General features: G+C 43.3%; 1 protein-coding gene across 4 annotated transcripts in view; it reads left to right on the plus strand.

The window, feature by feature from the left end:
- The window catches only part of FBXL7 (F-box and leucine rich repeat protein 7), a 195,001-nt gene extending 180,445 nt beyond the window's left edge, over window positions 1-14,556 (plus strand). For all 4 annotated transcript variants that reach the window (XM_076330363.1, XM_076330365.1, XM_076330364.1 and 1 more), the window contains 2 exons: window positions 5,968-6,579; window positions 11,460-14,556. In XM_076330363.1, coding sequence (XP_076186478.1) covers window positions 5,968-6,579; window positions 11,460-12,196 — 1,349 coding nt within the window. In that variant the 3' untranslated portion in view covers window positions 12,197-14,556. The remainder of the gene's footprint in view (window positions 1-5,967; window positions 6,580-11,459) is intronic.
- Window positions 14,557-19,263: the final 4,707 nt, after the last annotated feature.

The following is a 19,263-nucleotide window of genomic DNA, read 5'->3' on the forward strand; positions in this document are numbered from 1 at the left end:
GAGAGGGGCAAGAAACAGCTTCTTGTATGAGTTGGGTAAGAGGAAAAGCTTAGAAACTTGATATGGTGACAACACTGGAACAGGCACCTCAGTGAGCTGAGTAATAGCTGTCCCTGGAAATTAAGAGCAGGGCAGACATGCACATCAGAGGTGGTTTAAGTGTACTTGGTGTACTTGGAGAGAGACGAGAGAGCTCATCCAACTCTGCTTCTCATTCTGTACATTCTTGATTGTAAAAGGTTGCAAAATCACATAGGTATCTCCGCCAAGCAACCCTTTCCCTCTGGCATACTTGACCACTGCAGCCCCGTGCAAGTTTGCACAGTGAGTTTTGTTCCAGCTGCCTCTTCTTTTAGCCTGGAGAAAAGGAGGCTGAGGGGAGACCTCATCGCTCTCTACAACTACCTGAAAGGAGGTTGTAGCGAGGTGGGTGTCGGTTTCTTCTCCCAAGTAACTAGTGACAGGACGAGAGGAAATGGCCTCAAGTTGCGGCAGGGGAGGTTTAGATTGGATATGAGGAAAAATTTCTTTACTGAAAGAGTGGTGAAACACTGGAACAGGCTGCCCAAGGAAGTGGTTGAGTCCCCATCCCTGGAGATATTTAAAAGACGAGTAGATGAGGCACTTAGGGACATGGTTTAGTGGACATGGTGGTGTTGGGTCAACGGTTGGACTCGATGATCTTAGAGGTCTTTTCCAACCTTAATGATTCTATGATTCGCTATCATGGGCTCTCTGATTCCTCCCAGCCTCCCGGAGCTGGGTGGAACGAAGGTCAGTAGGGTAGCTTAGCCTGAGAGAAATGCCTGAGGATGTTTGTGATGTGGAAGACGCTCTTTTGTAGGTATCCCTTTTTCTGGGACTTCATCCGTGCCCAGGGCCTTAGAAAGCAAACAGCCCTGTTGTAGCCTGCTGTCCTAGCTAACTCCTTTTCCTAATATCCTCTAAGGGCATACAGCCATATTTGACATCTGTCTGTCAAATTCACAAGTCTCTCCTTGAATCACAATGTTCCCCCTGTAGAAGCCTGTCAGCTGCTTCTGTTCCCCTTTGCACTGTAGCTGCTACAACCATTAAGCTCCCACTTTCCCCAGTCTCTGTAAAAGGAGCACTTCCTTGGAATGCACGAAGTTGATGGTATCGTGGTAAAAATGTGAAGTCTATACCCACATTGCACTTAGTAAAATATGCAATATCTATGCAACACTGTTACTGAAGAGAAGCTAAGTAGGTGACGTTTCTGTACTGTGCGTAAATGCTTCTTGCACACATTATTTTGCATCTAACTTTTTGACAAAAATGCCAATTGCTTTTTATTTTTCTCAGCTATACTGACTTTTCCAAGCCTGAACATAGATTGGTTTAATTCTTGCCTTAGTTTTGCTGAAAACCGCAGTGGTGACAGCAGGTCAACACGAAGGATCCTTTTTAGTTGTCAGATTAGAATCTGAAGTTTGATTCATATTTACCAAAATTTTAATTTTAATTTTGTTAACTTCAGGAGCTCCCTTTAAAAAAGGCACACCCGCAATACCATCGTGGAAGGTGCGGTTGAATGGAGTCACACTTTAAGCATGAAAAATGATTCAATCTTAAAAAGTCCATGCTGGGGTCCGGACATCAAGTGTCCCGTGTTAGTGTGCATCGCTGGACTAACGAAAATACAACATTGTTTTCTCTCTCTGGTTCTGAAATCGGAGACTGCATATTGTTGTCAATGCCAGAAGGAACAGAGACTAGATATTGGTTTAAATCATATATATTTAAAGGCTCTTCCCCCACCAGATGTATGTATTAATTGGGAAACAAACTGGCGGGGGGGGAAAATCCTTTGAAATAAACCAGATTCCTAATGGAATAAGAAAACTCCCTCCAGTGCATTTTCTCCCTCTGTGTCAGCTTTTATAGTTCTGTTTCTGGCACGCATCTTTTGAGATTTCTTTAAAGATTGTTAAGAAATTTTCTCTTACATCAACAAACAATTTTCAGAGCCTGAGCAAAGCTTTAATAAAAAGCATCTTGCACAGAAGATTGGTAACTGAGGAGGGAGAGGGGCAAAAGAGGTTGTAGGGTGGGAAGCACAGGGCTGCTTTGCAATTTGTTTTTTACTTTCTAAGATCATCAAAATGTAAAGCTGCCTTTTAGGCTTGTAAACAATTTTTTTTTTCAGGAAAAGAAAAGCTTGTATAGGGCATGTGTGTGGAAAGATGTGTATTGAGAACTGCAATCAGTAACTTCATTTGCACTTGCAGGGTTGCGTTTATTAATGTCACACTGTCATTAAGTTGCCCTGTCTCAGACTGACTCAGCCTGTTAGCTAGCACTCAGTAAATGGTGAAGAACAAAATTTGAAGGAAACCCTTAGAGGTTCAGATAGTGCTATAGGAAGCCCCTCCCAACAATACTTGAAAAGCCTGGAAAATGTACAGTAGACCAAGTGTTTTGCTGAAGCTTTAAAGCTTAAAGCAAAAAGCTTTCCAAGTTTTTACTGTCAAAAAGCTCCTGGAGTCACCTGCTATTTTGTTCTTTCCCCCTTGGGGGTGTACAACGAACAGTAAGCGGGAATACCTCTGTACAGAGTGCAGCTGAGCTACCACCAGAATTCCTGTCCGAGAGCATATTGCATTACGGGCTCAGCAGACCAGTAATGCTCTCTCGACTCTCTTGTTTAAACGTAATGACAATACTACAGGCTTTTTCCAGAATACTTTGGGGGAGGGCAGACGGGGCGTGTGCATATGCATGTGTATGTGTCTGTCTGGAAGTCCATGCCTTGAAGGTGGAGGGAGCAAGTTTCGCATGAGGCACCTTCGGGATTGAAGGTAAAGGAAATACAGGATGCACATCTGGAACTGCTGTACTAATGAGAGAATTAAGACAGCACGAAGCAAGCACGGAGCGTGCCCATAAAACAGAAGGTCGAACCTTTTTTAGCTCTAGGTCTAAGTTAAAAACCACGTTTTGGTAATTCATTATGCACCCAGAATGTCTAAGGTATTGATTATTTACAGTGTGCCCAGGAGTGATGAAAGAATGCCACTTTTGATCCAAAAGGAGTAGAGATTAGCTGTATTAGCTCGGTGCTTTGATCACCGGGGGAGGGGGGGAGAATCGTGGAGTATTAAATGCTTTTTTATACTTAAGTAGGAATGGAGAGTAGGGAAGAATGTAACCCTGCAGAGATTTTTAGGTGTTTTCAACAATAACTGACTAAAACTCTATGTTTTCAAAATACACTGGGAGACTGCCTTACAGGAGGTAATCATTCCCACAGTACTAAAAATTGTTTATAGCAGGTGTTAAAAATGAAACATTTTGCTTTTGATTTTAGTTCCATCTATTTTGCGGTGTAGAAACAAGTGTTTGTTCTGTGGGTTTTATTTATATCATTTTGTTTTCCCTTTTTGTGCTGGTTTGTGTATAAAACAAATAAACAACAACCAACCAAACAAAAAGCCCAAAGCAAATGAAAAAGTAAAAGGAAAGGAGAGAAATTCTCAATACCAAATATACGTGGTAGTGGAAGATACATCCGGCGCTTGAAAAAAATGTGTATTCTTTTATATTAGAAGCATCCTTGTCTTAAAATCTCAAGAAAAGAGCAAAAAGTAAAGGCTCCAAGTCTGCCACATCTTCTGCACATGTTTAACTTCAGGCCCTGTCATTGGTTTTGGTGGTAATGTGAGGCAGGTCAAACATACGGTAAGTCCTTACAAAAATTAATCTAGGGGACTGTTGCCTAAGTGGTCGGTGGAGTCAGTGCTTGTCTGCAGGAGCCTGGCTGCTGCTGGTGTTTTGGTTTTTTTCTCTCCAGCTGTAAATCTCATTTTTAAAGTACCGGAGTATACCAGACGCTTTCCAAGTAACACTCCTCGATGCAGTTATTTGCAGTAGCTGCCAGGGGGGTATTGGGAGGTCTCAAAGGGGAGCAGGGTGTCTGCAAAACCCACTCTGCATTAAGATATGGTTCTTGCTCAAAAATACACAAATCCCTGGGTTAGGTCCACGTAGCCATAGCATAGACTCAGAAGCCTTGAAGAAAAAGTTTTTCTTGTCACTTGCTGAAATACTGAGTTTCTGTCTAAGTAAAGCAAGATACAGAAGAGGAAGAGAGAAGGAGCTGGGTAGTGTAGGTTTTTCCTTGACAGTGTGAGATGATGATTTTGATCTCTCTGCAACTGAACTAGGTGATCTTGGGCAAGCTGCTGGACTTTGTGTCTTGGGCTCTTCAGCTGAAGAGTTGTGCCTCTCTCCCTTGCAGACAGGCTGTGAAAATACAGGCCTGTGGTTGTTACTGTTGCAGCTAGTGAGACCAGAGCATGCCTGTGCTGGGCTAAGTAAAAGCTTGATGGGGAAATTCATGTGTAATACACTGATAAAATTCATCTAAAATGGACTTAATTTAAAAACTCTGCCTAAACCCAGATTTGGGCAGGTTTGTTGAATGCATTTCTGGCTCTACCCTGCTTAGCGCATATCTATGCTGTCACAGTCACAGAGCTGTGGAGTCAGTGTTATTTAAGGAGATGGCTTTGCATGCTTCCCTGAAATGTCTGAACACTGAAGTGATAGCAGAAGATGTGACACACAGGAAAGCTTGGTGCTCTAAAACCAGTGTTCTTACTCCATTCGTGATAGCTGTTATTCTACTGGACACTAAATTGTGGTTCCTGTATTCATCTCTGGATGGTGCTTTCCTTCATAAAGAATTTCTGTTGAGATCAGTAGTGAGAGGTCGGAGATGGAAGGGGTGTGCTCAGCAGCAGCATTCATCTCTCATACACTGGTTGCATCTTGTGTAGCATACTGCTGAAATATCTCAGGGTCTCTAAATGTATTGCCCATGGCATTTGCTTGACTACCAAAATTATATCCTAGTTGTCTTCCAGTCTTTTACTTGTTTTGCTTGGAGAGCTGGGAGCAGGAGTGGAAATGACTCATAGGCAGCAATGTCGGCACAGAGAGAAAACAGTTGAAATAATCTTACAGCAAAGGCAACCTTTCTTAGTAGCAGAGGCCCTTTATTTTTGTGCCTGCTTTTTACCGGTACAGTGAAATAAAGAAGGTAAAGTAGTAGCAAATTTTTTTGGGGGGGGGTGGTTGACTGCTTCTAGTGTGACAATTAGGCCTAGTAAAAAGAGCATGTAAATGTTGTGCAACAGCTCTGTAAGAAGTTTCCAGGCATGCTGTTTCTTCACCACTTACTTTTCTGGGCTTGTTTTTTCAAATCCAACTGAAGTTCACTTTAGTCCATTGGAAAGGAGTGCTTTCTGCGTGCACATGAAGAGGCACAGCCAACCCCCCTTCAAGAACTAGTCACTGGGCTCTTGGTTGACTGCTGAGTCACAGTTTGCATGAATGAAAAGTAAACTTCTTTAATGACACAATGAAAATAAGTGTACGGGGTTGTGCTTTTCGCATCTGCCCAGATCTGGTGAAGGAAGTAGCATTTGCCTTGTGAGCTCTTCTTTGGCCTCCCACTGAACGGCTGAAGGAGCTGAGAGGCAAAGGACCACAGTATTCCTCCCCTAACAGATCACAGCTGCCTAGGTAGTGCCAAGGTTATGGGCAGTTACTCTGTCAAAAATGCCTGCGACTCAAATGTACTCATGTCTTGCAGTGTTTAGTTGAGAGTATAAAGAATTAAAATCCCTGGACTTCCACTGCCGTCTCCTCTTCGTTACAGGGCTCAGACCTGCAGCCCCTCCTTTGCTAGCATGGCTTCGACAGCACAGCTAGGGGTGCATCTCTGTCATTTACCCAACACTAAGGTGTTTTCAGAGTATACTCTAAGATAGATTTTGAAATATGTCTCTCCTCACTCACTGGTAAAAATGACTGCTTAACCCCCAACAAACCCCGAAGCCCATCATGCTCCATTAACAAATGGGCTAGCGGGGTGCTGTGCTGCTCAGAGAGCTCTGTGTCCACCCACTGCTTACTGAAATAATGTGTTTTGTCTTCCAGACTCCGACCTGAGCATGCGGACACTCAGCACACCCAGTCCAGCATTAATATTTCCACCGAATTCCCCCGGTTTCCAGAATGGCAGAGGGTCGTCAACGTCTTCATCCTCAGTCACTGGGGAAACTGTTGCCATGGTCCACTCGCCGCCTCCAACCCGTCTCACTCATCCTCTCATCCGTCTGGCATCCAAGCACCAGAAGGAACAGGCCAACATAGACCGGCTGCCTGACCACTCCATGGTCCAGATATTCTCCTTCCTGCCCACCAACCAGCTGTGCCGCTGTGCCCGTGTGTGCCGCCGCTGGTATAACCTTGCCTGGGACCCCCGACTTTGGAGGACTATTCGCCTGACTGGCGAGACAATCAACGTAGACAGGGCTCTTAAAGTGCTGACCCGGAGGCTTTGTCAGGATACACCCAACGTATGTCTCATGTTGGAGACGGTAATTGTTAGTGGCTGCAGGCGGCTCACAGACAGAGGACTCTACACCATTGCCCAGTGCTGTCCAGAACTGAGGAGGCTGGAGGTGTCTGGCTGTTACAACATCTCCAATGAGGCCGTCTTTGATGTCGTGTCACTGTGCCCAAACCTGGAACACCTGGATGTGTCAGGTAACAGGAAATATTTCAATACGGGTGCCTCTGATTCTAAAAGCCTCATGCTTGTCAAACCCCTGGCCTCACAATTGCACACTTTCCCTGTCTGTGTTGTCTTTTGAAGTAGGAATGCCAGTCTCCTAACACAGTACTGGTGAGACAGGCACCGCTAGAACCTCAATGCCCCAAATGCCAGCAGCACCTCTTGAGTGGCCGGGCCTCCTCCAATGGAGACGAGCTAGCAGAGATGGCCCGTCCAAATAGCACAAGTACTTTTTATAGGTTTTTGCACAAAGCACCCTTACAAGGGCCCATGTTGCAGTCAGTGCTACATCATATGGTGAAGGCTAGTCACTTCAGCAAAATTTGTTTTATCTCTTTCGTATATCTACATTGTGTGTGTATATATATAATTTATATGTAGATTATATGCTTGTAAAGTATGTATCTGTAATCTGATAAGTGACTTGACGAGGAGCTCAGAATCAGTGCTAGGCTTTTGTCTGGGTATAAATATCAATTGTCATCCCTAGCTAAACTTCAAGGTCCCCTTGATTCCATTGATATTTTAACAAGACTTAGCTAGCTTGGGCTTTTTTTTTTTTTTTAATAGTGTATATATTTGCGTAGTGGCTTTCTGCTTTTCCTTTCACCTACTTACAGTGTATCACTGCAGCTGTTTAGATCAGCAGAAATGTTTTAGACAATTTTCCTCAGACCTGCTCTGGGGAAACAAGATGTTTTTTCCCAAGGTCAGCCACACAGAATTTCCTCTCTGCAAATAGGTTGGCACTTAACAGAAAGGATGTAGCCAAGCAGAGCACTGAAGTAAATTTGATGTTCAATACTTACTTTGTGATCTCACTTGTTATCAGTCTAATGTTGTTATTAATCAGCCGGACCAGATTTGCCATTGCAGAGATACTAACGGCAACAAGCAGGACAAAGTGGGGATAGGAAGCAATGCTATTGAGTCACTGGTACCCAGATAAACTGACTTTTCCAAGGCTGCCTATCTGATGTACACTGATTTGCTTTCTTTTTTCTGCCTTTCATTTTTTTTTAACTGATTTATCCAACTCTTTCACCTGATACTCCTAGAATGGCAGAATGTCATGGAAGGCATCAAAACAAATAGCAACAAATAAGAATTATTCACTTTTTTGATTGCTGTCTGAAACTGCCAGGTGATAAGGAGTGTCTGCGGGACTCCGTGGGAGTCCTGTCCCATGGAGTCTATTCGCAATGACCTTGCATATGAGTTACTTATTGTCAGAACATACTGACATTGGTTCTTAATTGCTAACCACACATTCAGGTTGAAGCATCTCCAACACCAGGAGAAAATCTATGTGCCTGTGTGATTTAGACCTAGAGCTACATATCACTTTGAAGCCTGGCTGTATCCCTGGCATATTTATGCTTTACTTACTACATCGTCTAGGGTGGTGTGGAGAGTTGAGTGGCTCGAGTATCCTGGGCCTGGAGAGACAGGACAAGTAGAATTGCTGAGCTGAGGGTGAACTGCCTTGGCACACCAGTCTGTTAGCTGACACCCTGCGTGCACTTGGGGGCTTGTAGGTGGCTGAAAATGCTTTGGTCCACAGCTCCTACTGATAGATATGCTATAGAGCGAAGGTGACTTATTCAAAAGCAGGGAAAATGAAAAGGTGATACCAGGTCTTGAAATAGGTTCTTTTGGGGTCTGTCTTCATTTGTGGTTTCCCCAAGCCTGTTACTTAGAAGATGGTGTTTGTCCCTAAAAGCTCATCAGTTTGGTCCAAAGTGTGTAAAGGGCGAGTAAAATACCTGTCTTCCTTGAATTTTGTCTCATCAACGGGACAGGAAAGTAATTTTAATCTCACATTTTTCTAAGTTGTCCTTTCTTTTTGGAGCAGGCGAGGGAAAAATCCTGGTTTTGAACATGCTCAGAAGTCAGGGTCTTTGTGTTCAGACATGGCTTTTGCTGCATGTGCCTGCATATGAATTGAGGATAATTGATCTCTGGGGTCTTGTTTTGAGTCCACTTTTTTCGTTCTGATGTGGGTAATTTTGGAGGATGTTTTGGATTCCATTTTCCCGTCCTTCTGTCTGTAGTTAGGAGGACAAGGCTTGCACCTACACGCTCAAGCAATTCTCAGGACTGAAGTGATTCACTGGTTTAGTTTCATACTGAGCAAGAGAAGTTGGGTACATGTGCTGGGGGATAACGCTATACTTGTAGCTAGTTAATTAAAACCCAGTTCACAGTTGTACATCTAGTTGAATCCCTCTCCCCCTTGGATGGTTACTTGGCAACAATAACGTACCAAAATCTTTAATGTCAAAACCAGATGTTCGTATTAACTTTAAGAGTTTTCCACAATGTAAGTTCTGTCACCCTCAGCATCCACTTTGTGGGCAGGTCTGAGATATCTCTAGAAGGTGGTTGAGCTTGACTGCAAGTTATTATCTAACACGCTAGCCAACATTTTTTTCAATCTGTTTGGAAGTTTCTCCTCCCTTTTAAAAATCAGCTATACATACTTTATGGAAAATCATGTTACAAGAGCTTTGTTTTTACATTTTTTATTATTTAGGACAGAAAAATTGTTGCAGACCCAGGAACCTGTCATTTTGCCTAAAAATCAGGCAGTTCTATATCAACATGGACTCTTTTTCTGGTGAAACCATTTTGAATATCCTTCCCATTAACTATTTTACAGTGTAGCCAAAGTAACTAGACAAGGCGATGCTGAGCTTGTCAAAACAGTGATCACACACCGATGTATGTGACTCCAACCCTGCTGTGAGACTTCTGACCCATTTGCTTTCTAATTGCGGTCGGTAAAGCGTTCCCCCTTCTTGGATCCTCAGCAGGCAGAACGTTCTCCTTGGCCTCGTGGACCCTTCATTTTCACTTAGCCAGATTTTTAAATTGAATTCTGGTCAGCATGTAAAATATCCAGACTGACTGCTTAATCCAGCAACCTCCTCAGGCAAACGCAATAGCGACAGCTACGTCAGGTCCAGCAGAACTCTGCCTAGGTGCCAGTTTCTTCTGTGGAAACCCAGCTCGAGAATGGGGACTCCTGTGGTACATTTTGTATCACCTACTCCAAAGAACATATTAGAGGTGAAAATTTTACACCATTAGTATTGTACTGCTTCCCTTTTGAAAAATCACTTTGCATTGAGTGTGTATGTAGTACTTATTTGAAGGCAAACATATTTCCAAAGATTGCACCATAACATAGACGGATCTGCAACATAGTCTGAAGAGGAAATAGCAGCATTCAGTTTTAAGAAGATGTTGTTCGTTGAACAAAGTGCTTTGCTTCAAGGTCTCAGAGCTTCTGCATGACCTGTGGACAATTTGCCCGTTTCATTGTGTGAGGCCGAAGGTAAAATTTGCATCTGTTCAAATAAATTTGAAGCCTGAATTAAAAATCCAACTGCAAATGCAAATGATGAATGTAGAAATCTGATTGAAACTAACTGTTTCAAGTCCATATCCCATGCTTCTTACAGAATTTGTGTGAGCCCACTGGATTATCTCAAGGGATTTTTTTTCCTTTTTGTTTTTAAGAACTGAAGCATATTCATACCTTCCACTAAGCCTCTGAATGAGAACCTGTTGTATCAAGTGGTATGGGTTTGGGTCATTCAGGTTTTTGAGGTGGTCTCCACACATTGTCATGCTCTTTACTTCCAGACTACGAGATTTGTGCAGCATTTCTGATACATGGAGCTCTAAGGTCATCATCCTAACTTTTCTGGCTTTTCGTGAGTCACTTCATCCCCGTTGGCCAGTGTTTCAGCAATACAGAAAAGGTCTTTTTATCCCCATCTGAGGGCACCTCTTTAGGCATAAGCTGCAGAATTTGGCTGAGTAGACATTTACGGCTAAAACCGTTGGGCCTTGATCACTAACAGGTAGACCCTCCCTTCTTCCTTGCAGCTGTTTCTAGCTATGCTAATGCAATGTGCCGGGCTGAACTTGGCACAGATAAGAATTTCCCTTCAGGAGCCTGCGACTGCCAGTTTGCAGTGCAACAGAAACAGCGCTTTCCAAAAAAAGCTTTCATTCACCACCATGCACAGAGTGGAGGTTAAAAATGGGGAAGTCTGTGAGCATGTTTTTCCCTTTAATCTAGCTCTTTATCTTTCCTTGCAAGGTCTGGTGTTTCTCCTCTAGTCTAGTTACCTCCATTCATGGCCAGACTTTCTCACTTGAAACAGTCCTTTTCTGCGCCAGTCCATGTCCTCCCGTGCCCTTACCAGTCTGTTGGCTCCTGCTGACTCTCCCCATTCTCCTTAGGTTACCCGAATCTCCACCCTTCTGCAAGCACATAGTCTTGCCATAGTTTTGCATCCTTCCCACATCGCAGGCTCGGGGCTGGATTCACATCTGTTCTCCAAATGCTTTTTGGAGGATGGGTGGGGTTTGTCTTTTTTATAATGGGGTTGGATGGTGAAAGAGCCTCTGATGTTGGTTTACAAACTCAGCCAGTTAGCTATGAGACTGCCTCTGATCAAAAAGCTGCGTTGGTTGTCATGTAGTACCATTTTCTCAAATTGTCACTGGGTTTATATTGCAGTAAGAGATCATAGGCTGTCCCTAGATAAACCTAGGACCATCTTTTTACATTTGGGATATGGACAAAATCGGTCTGTCGCTTTGCTGATGCTCAAAATCCCACAGCAACCTCACTAACTCCAGTGGAGTTTATCATTTCCTCTGGTGTAGGGACACATCACAGCAAATCCAGACTAGTCAGTCAGGATGATTCTGCTCTTGCAACATGAAGGTATCTTCAATCACATCCAGCACGCAATTTCACGCCCACCTTTCTGGTCTTGCTGTGTGATTTGGTTTTACTGCTTGCTTAAATTCACTGTGTTTTTCCACTTAGGCTGCTCCAAAGTAACATGCATCAGTTTGACTCGCGAAGCCTCCATCAAGCTGTCTCCCTTACATGGGAAACAAATCTCCATTCGCTACTTGGACATGACAGACTGCTTCGTCCTGGAGGACGAGGGACTGCACACCATTGCCGCTCACTGCACTCAACTGACCCACCTGTACCTGCGCCGCTGTGTCCGCATCACCGACGAGGGTCTCCGCTACCTGATGATTTACTGCACATCCATTAAGGAACTGAGCGTGAGCGACTGTCGCTTTGTCAGTGACTTCGGCATGCGGGAGATCGCCAAGCTGGAGTCGCGCCTCCGATACCTTAGCATCGCTCACTGCGGCCGGATCACAGACGTAGGCATCCGTTACATAGCCAAATACTGCAGCAAGCTGCGCTACCTCAACGCGCGGGGCTGCGAGGGCATCACGGACCACGGTGTGGAGTACCTCGCCAAAAATTGCACAAAACTCAAATCGCTAGATATTGGCAAGTGCCCTCTGGTCTCAGACACCGGCCTGGAGTTTCTAGCCCTCAACTGCTTCAACCTGAAGCGCCTGAGCCTGAAATCATGCGAGAGCATCACTGGGCAGGGCCTGCAGATTGTAGCTGCCAACTGTTTTGACCTGCAGATGTTGAATGTGCAGGACTGCGATGTCTCTGTGGATGCTCTGCGATTTGTTAAACGACATTGCAAGCGCTGTATTATAGAGCACACCAACCCTGCCTTCTTCTGAAAGGACACCCCACACCTGTCATTACAATGCAGTATTAAAAACACTGATGTATAAACACACGCTCCCATATTCAGTAATGCTGTCTTTTCTATAGCTCACGGGAGTCAGCTTTTCTTGTATGTTGTGGGTGAGGGGGGTTTCTAGAGGACTATTTTGTTTGCTTTTTATGATCACTTTTTAAGGTGCGGTGGGTGTCCATGGAGAGGCTGCCTTAATGCAAAAGCAATGAGTGCTCAGCATCCCCAGTGGGGTGCCATTTCCATAACAGCCATGGTCTTGTTCCAGGCTACAGTAGCTACCTCCAAAGGAAATAGCACATAACCCCTCCTTTGGAAATGCTACTAAGCTGTGTCAAATACATCTGAATTCCATCTGTGCTCATGAAGCTGACTATGCAATGTGTGTCTGTGTTCCCCAACTTCTTCCAATATGGCTGATAAAGCATCCCCTTGTCTCCAAGTAGTTTCTCTTTGGTAGTCATCCATGGTAATCCCTCAGGAAATACTGGGTAATGTTCTTAACCATGCTTGATTGAGACAGAATAAGACCTGCTGACCATTGCCGAGCACTCTGCTGAGTGAATCTGGAGATTGTGCCCATGCATGGATTCTCTTGGAAAGCCCACCTCCAGGTCGCTTGTGCATCATCACTACTTGCCTTCGTTTCTAAATCCGCCCTCTCCTGCATGTGTAGTACCACCCTCTGGTAGCAGATAGGGACTTCTGGGTCTGATAAGCAGTGACATATTCACCTGAGTGAAGGAAAACAGATGAGCTATTGGTGGCCTGGCAAAGGGAAAAGCCAGCAAAATCAGCCTGAGAAGCTGCTGTAATTCTGCAACAAGCTGAGATAGCACTGTAGTACACCGGGGACTCTCTGAGGCGTTGTGGAGCAGCTTGCACGGGGCAGTCCCAATTGCTGTGCTGCGTGGCTGTCACCAGAAAGTCTGTCTTTGTTCCTTCACTGTATCTCTTCAGCAGCCGTGGCACCACTGCAGTTGATGTTCCCTGAGCAAACCAGGCACGTGCGTCGAGGTAAATTCAGTGTGTATGTGCCTTAATACACATAGAAACCCGACCCTTTTCTGTGGCCTTCCAGTTCAAAGGATAGATGGCTGATCTCGAGACTTCAAAGACGTTAGCCTGATGTTAGATAACACCCCTGGGGACAGAGCGGCTGAGAGTGTTATTCACATTAGATTTGGATTTTGTGAAACCTTGTTTGTGTGTGTTCCCTTAAGCTGGAGAAGCAGCTGCTGTTCAACAGGGAATTAAAACGCCAGCGTTGCCCTGTGACACTGAGAGCCCCTTGTACTCTCATGGTCACTCTTGCTCATGCAAGAGCAAGAGTGGTTTGGAGGTCCCCCCATCTCATTGCCTCCTTCCCCAGAGCGTGTGGTCATTTCATGGTTACTTTCTTCACAATTTTCTGGCAGCCGTTTCTCTGCATTTTCACATGTAATGCTCAGATCTGAAAGCCAGACACGTTAGGGGTGATGATATTTTCAGGCAGGCCCCCCTGCGCCTGACTGACAGGTGAATTCATACGTTCAGCTCAAATGCTATAAATGTCTCGGTAGAGAACATAAGAAGGAAAGCACCATGTCTGGTTTTCATAAGCAGTAGTTCCATCATCTCCAGACAACACTAATAAAATCATTGATATGAAGTGAAAATCCATATGCTCGAGAAAAATACATAACTGCTGAGGAAATACTTGTAGCAATGCCCTCTCAAATTACAAAAAAGCAATGGTTTGGACATGTCCCTGCAGAGGGAACTTGTCCTACTGCTGCAAAAATTCCTGTAACTTATGTCTGTTCCTCCAGTTTTGAGTTTCTTAACATACAGGATGTCATCAGCTCTGAATTATAAATCAGATTGTACTGAAGCAAAGAGGGCCATGGAAAATGAATTTGTCATTGCTACTATTACTGGTCAGTGACTAATAGGGGGCGATACCATCCTTTGGCCAGTTAATATCACTTTGGTTTTCCTTTCTGTATTTTTAAAATTAGAGATTCTTCTCCAGCAAGTAGTACAGTATATTTTATCCAAGCCAGCTATACTCTCTGTTTATCCTTTATCTCAAAATAGCCCTGAGGATAGTTAAATGTTAAGCCCATTCCTGAGGATGGTGGGATTTTGAGCCATTTGCACTCCTGAAATATAAGGCCTCATTAGTAACATTTAACTGTTTATTAAAAAAAAAAAAAGCTATTTTTCTGGCTATGCTAAATTGAGTGAATAGTGCTACATGGTTTTTAAGGTTTCTAATGTTTAAATTGGCCTGTACTGTACAAATCTCACTATAAAGCCTTAATTTGCTACCAAGAAATAAAGCAATATATTGGTAACTGATGAGCGTGCATTGTCATTTGCACTACTTGATTAACTTCTGGTGAAAAAGAAAAGATTAAATACTTGTAAAACTTTTCTTGAAAGGTAGGTAGGTGAATGAGCACATCAGCACATCAGGTAGGTGGATGACTATATTAGAAAAGGAAAAAAAAATATATTTGTTATAGATTATGACCTTGCCTATCTGTCTTTAAAATTTGATTTTCCTCATGTGGTTCTCCTTGACCCTGAAACATAGTCAGTAACTAGAAGTGTAAGTAAAAGAAAAAACAGTATATAAAAAGCACATGTATAAAAATTTCAGGAGGGCCTCTGCATTGGTTTAAAGGCAAGTTAACATATTTGATGTGAAAAGTAAAACGGAATGACTGAAAGGGTAGAGCACTTACTAGTGCAGCGTTGCCTTTTGAATGCTCTAAAAAACCTACTCTGGGAGGCACTGGTGGAAAATGAATAAAGGTAATTTTTCTAAGCCAAACATTTTTAAGTATATAGTCTTACATGGTCTGAGTTGGCACTCTGAGACTGCTACTTATTTCAAGAAAATTTGAATTTAACTTATTGATACAGCTTGCCTGTTTTGACTTTTAATCTTTTTCCTATGTCTACTCGCAAAATGACACGACCAGAAAAGAAACTGAAATAGTGCGTGTGGAGCTGAGCTTGCTGGAAAGATTGCAACATGTGACTGAGGTGTCTTCGTTCCATTTTGGGGTTGGCAAAGACTATAAATTTCCTGAGCGAAAACATTGCTGGTTCTTGAAGCATAAAATTCGGGCTCAGGCACTGAGGCTTCTTCTGCTCTGCAATAGCATGTGGTGATCTCATCAAAGGAAGCAGCGATGAATCACATCAGTCAGGCTGGCATGTTGTTTATGTCTTTGGAATAATTTGTTTCCTGTGTAGGAGAGGTCTCTTAGAAAAGGCGCATCTAAACTACCATGCACTGTGATTGTAGCCAAAGCTCTGTATCTGGGTATTCATCCTTCTCATTCCCTTGGCTTTCATAAAAAGTGGAACTGTATTTTCCCCGTTAGCAGCATGAGACTGATGTGAAGTGCGACACTTTTCCCTTTTTGAGCTAGGCTCATCTGGCTTCCTACAAAATGCAAAACAGCCTCTGATGGATGTCCTGGACTCGGAACCGTGGTCCAGACTGTAACCTTCACTAGTGGCTTATGTGGCTTCTGAAAACTTTTAGCCTTTGAACTGGAAAATTAAAAAGCTAGTAAAAGACCTAATTTTAGCACTGGGCTTGAAGCAGGTCGAAACTCTCATTAAAAGGAAAAATAGCGACCATTTGGACTGCAGACTGGCTGCCCCACGGCTGCCAGTGTTAGTTTAAAGGGGAAAAGTTCTCTGGCAGAGTTGGTGCTGGCTTCTCTTCCCCCAGCGTTCCCCAGGAAAGTAACCTGCCCTCGGTTTTTTATAATTTTGTAAATTTAGCTATTCGTGCTGAAACTTCCCATGCTGGGCTTTGAAAATGTTAGTTGAAATGGTTCATCTGGTTCTGTAAATAAAGCTAGGAGGAAATGTCATTTTGCTCATGTTAAACTCCTGGTGACCTTTCCTTTGAAAACGGTTCATTGCTCTTCATCTCCTCTAAGGCCTTCAGAGTGAAAGCGTGAGCCTTGCCAGGAGGTCAGCTTTGGGACAAGGATGTGTCTCACTGGTCTCCCAGCTAAAACTCACCCAAATTTAGCTGCATTACATGACTTTGAACATCTCCAAATCCTCGACCAAGGAGAAAAGGGGCACGCTCAGGTCTTTTGGAGCTTGCAGTCCGGTGAGGCTGAGATTTGGCAAAGCTGAGAGGCGTTTATCACTCTGGCAGTGTGAAGGAGGACATGACCTACGGAAGCTGCCTGGGAAGTCAGGGCAGGGTTGAAAGATGGGGTTTTGAGAACTGGGACAAGAAGAAGGATGAAGGAAATTTCCTGGGCAAGGGGGACTGGGACTGAGATGAGAAGAGATTGAATGATTTTCAGCAAAGAAACCGGGGCTGGTGTTAAGAGAGAGGTGGGTTTGTATGACTTGTTGAGCAGGGAGAGTTGGGCCAGAGAAAGGGTAAGTACTGAAGAATGAAGTTTGGGGCAGGAGCAGAAACATGAAGAAAATTAACTGAACATCATTGAAATACAGTACACTCCCTCGACGAAGGCTCTGAGAAAGGCTGACAAGCTGTTTCAGTGAGGATGCCTCAAATTTGAAACAGCCTTTCAAAAATGAAATAGTAATTTTGCATTTAATGCATCCAATAGATGTAGGTGATCTCATATCATCTTTGTTCCTTTTTTATATTTTGTGAAGCCAGAAAATCTTTACAGGCAGAACTTCTGCCTTTACCAGCAAATGTATACGGAGGCCTGAGACACTGTCAGCCTCAGTGTCTTGTTCCTGCCTTTACACCTTTGCGCGAGGTAGTCTGTCGAGAAGAACAAGGCAAGGCAGGTTTGTAACATCTATTCTTCTGCACTGGATTTCAGCAACACCAGCTGTTCTGCTTTGCTAAAGTGTGGAGCCAAATTCGTGCCCTTTTGACGACTGTTAAAGGGCATAATAATCATAGGTTCAAGTTACTGCCAGGCAGTAGACATCAGAATTCAAACTTCACTTAACAAAAATACATCTAACTGAACAGCATTACTGCATGCTATTAAACAGATTAAATCAGTTTTCTCCATAAAATAGCTGAGGGATGTTTATTTTCGTGCACCCCTGCTGTACAGCTGTATGCTTCAGAGCAGGTTTTTTCCTCTATTTTTGTCTTCTGTGAAAGCTGGACAGAAACATCAGGTCATTTTTCCCTTGTCCTCTGGATGATCATAGAGGCGTGTCTGAGATTTAAACTAGTTAATGGAAATCTTTTCCAAGTAGGCTCTGCTAATACAAATTTAAAAAAATATTATGAGTGCAACAATCCAGTTGGCCATAGATATGTCAGATTAAGCCATTATAAATACAAAAGTTACTAAACAGGCACCAGAGAGAGAACCAGAGGGACCAGAAGGGGAGGGATCTTTTTAAAAAAAAAAAAAACCATGAGCTTTTATAAATGACCCTGATACTTTTAATGCAGAACAGAAATCTTAACCATTCCTTCTAGCACTAAAGATACTGTGTTCTTTGGGTTAGAATAGATTAGTTTTCCTTTGTTTTTTAAAGAAACATTGCATGCTGTAGCCTCAAGCTCACATAAATGGTAGATGGAAAAAGTCATCTTAAAAAGATGAGAGAGAATGCAAGGAGGGATTTGAGCCAAAAGGAATGAATATTTTTAACAGCTTCGTGTTGCATTGTTGGTCTTTGATGGCTCCTAAAATATTTTTTAAAATCAAGTAAATGGCCATTCTTGAGAAGTTTCCGTTACTTCTTGAATACACTCCATTCACACAATTGCCTCAGCACATAGACATCAGAGCTTTAGAAAAACTGAATTTCTAGCTATAAAAAATAAGTGTAGCTAATTTACCGTTTATAATTTGCCTTATCAAGTGTTTTCACATCTTTATCACTTGTCATATAAAGGATATATCCTAAGCCTTTATCAGGACAACTGAAAAAATATTTCTATATATTTATTAATAACAAATTACATTTTTCTGACACCCAAATTTTGCTCTAGTTGTCTGTTCCTGGTCTATTGTACGCTGTGAAAATACTTCGAAGAATAGAGCTTATTTCTGGACTTGAATTACACTGTATTTGATTACGGTCATGTATCTTGTGGTGTTACGGTTGTTGATGCGTCTTTTGTGACATGACACTGCAGAGTAGCTACCTGCATTTCAGCATGGAAATAGAATTGCCTAACACATGACGTATGTGACACATAACAGTTGTCAGGGCTCAGATGTCATGTGCGACTGGCTGCCGGGGGTCTGAAAATACCCATCCACAGTAGTATCAGCACTTTTGTAGTGATTCATTCCTTAACTGCATGAAGCATCAGCCATTTTATTGGGCATAAATTATAGGAACAAACTCTAACTTCAACACCTGCTTTGGTGAAGGTAGTAGAGCTGCGACTTTTTCTCCATGCCGTCCTTTCCTTTTCTCTTCTGCCCTCAGAGAGTTATCCAAGCTCCTGCGAGAGTCTGAGGTATTCTGCCTACATAGTCATGGATAAGACAAATAATGTCTGGCTCAGTATTAATAGGAGGAGTAAGGCCATTTACTTGGCAGGCAGTCCAGGTGAGGTGATTGCTGCAAGTCAGTGGCCACTCAGTGGCCAAATCTTGCTCGTGTTTCTCAGTGGAGGTGGGAAGTCCATGCATGAATGTCAGTAAACAGGATGCTTTCCGATGCTTGTTCTCACAGTGATATGTAAAAGTACAAGATGACTCAGCTGGGGGGGGGGGGGTCAACATAACCAAATCATTAAAATCGTCTTTGTTAAAGTAGCGTAGTAGAAAATCAGGTGTATGTCTATCATGAGCCACAACGGCTTTCACTGATTGCTAGGATAAGACTGAGCTGCTGGTGAGTTTTCATAGCATAGCAGGCCATCACTCAGTGACACTGCTGGGGCAGCACTGGGTTGGCTTTTTGTCTCTCTGGTGTTGTATTCCTGTACCTGCACCACCATGGTGGGACCTGCTGCGTTTTCCAGAGCCAAGAAGGAAGGGAAAGCTCAAGCAAGCGAGGAAGTGCCGGGCATATGACAGTAGCAGGAGAGCTGTGCAGCTGGGGAAGGGAAGGAGCGGG

This window comes from Aptenodytes patagonicus, chromosome 2 (genome assembly GCF_965638725.1).
Source record: "Aptenodytes patagonicus chromosome 2, bAptPat1.pri.cur, whole genome shotgun sequence".
Lineage (NCBI taxonomy): Eukaryota > Metazoa > Chordata > Aves > Sphenisciformes > Spheniscidae > Aptenodytes > Aptenodytes patagonicus.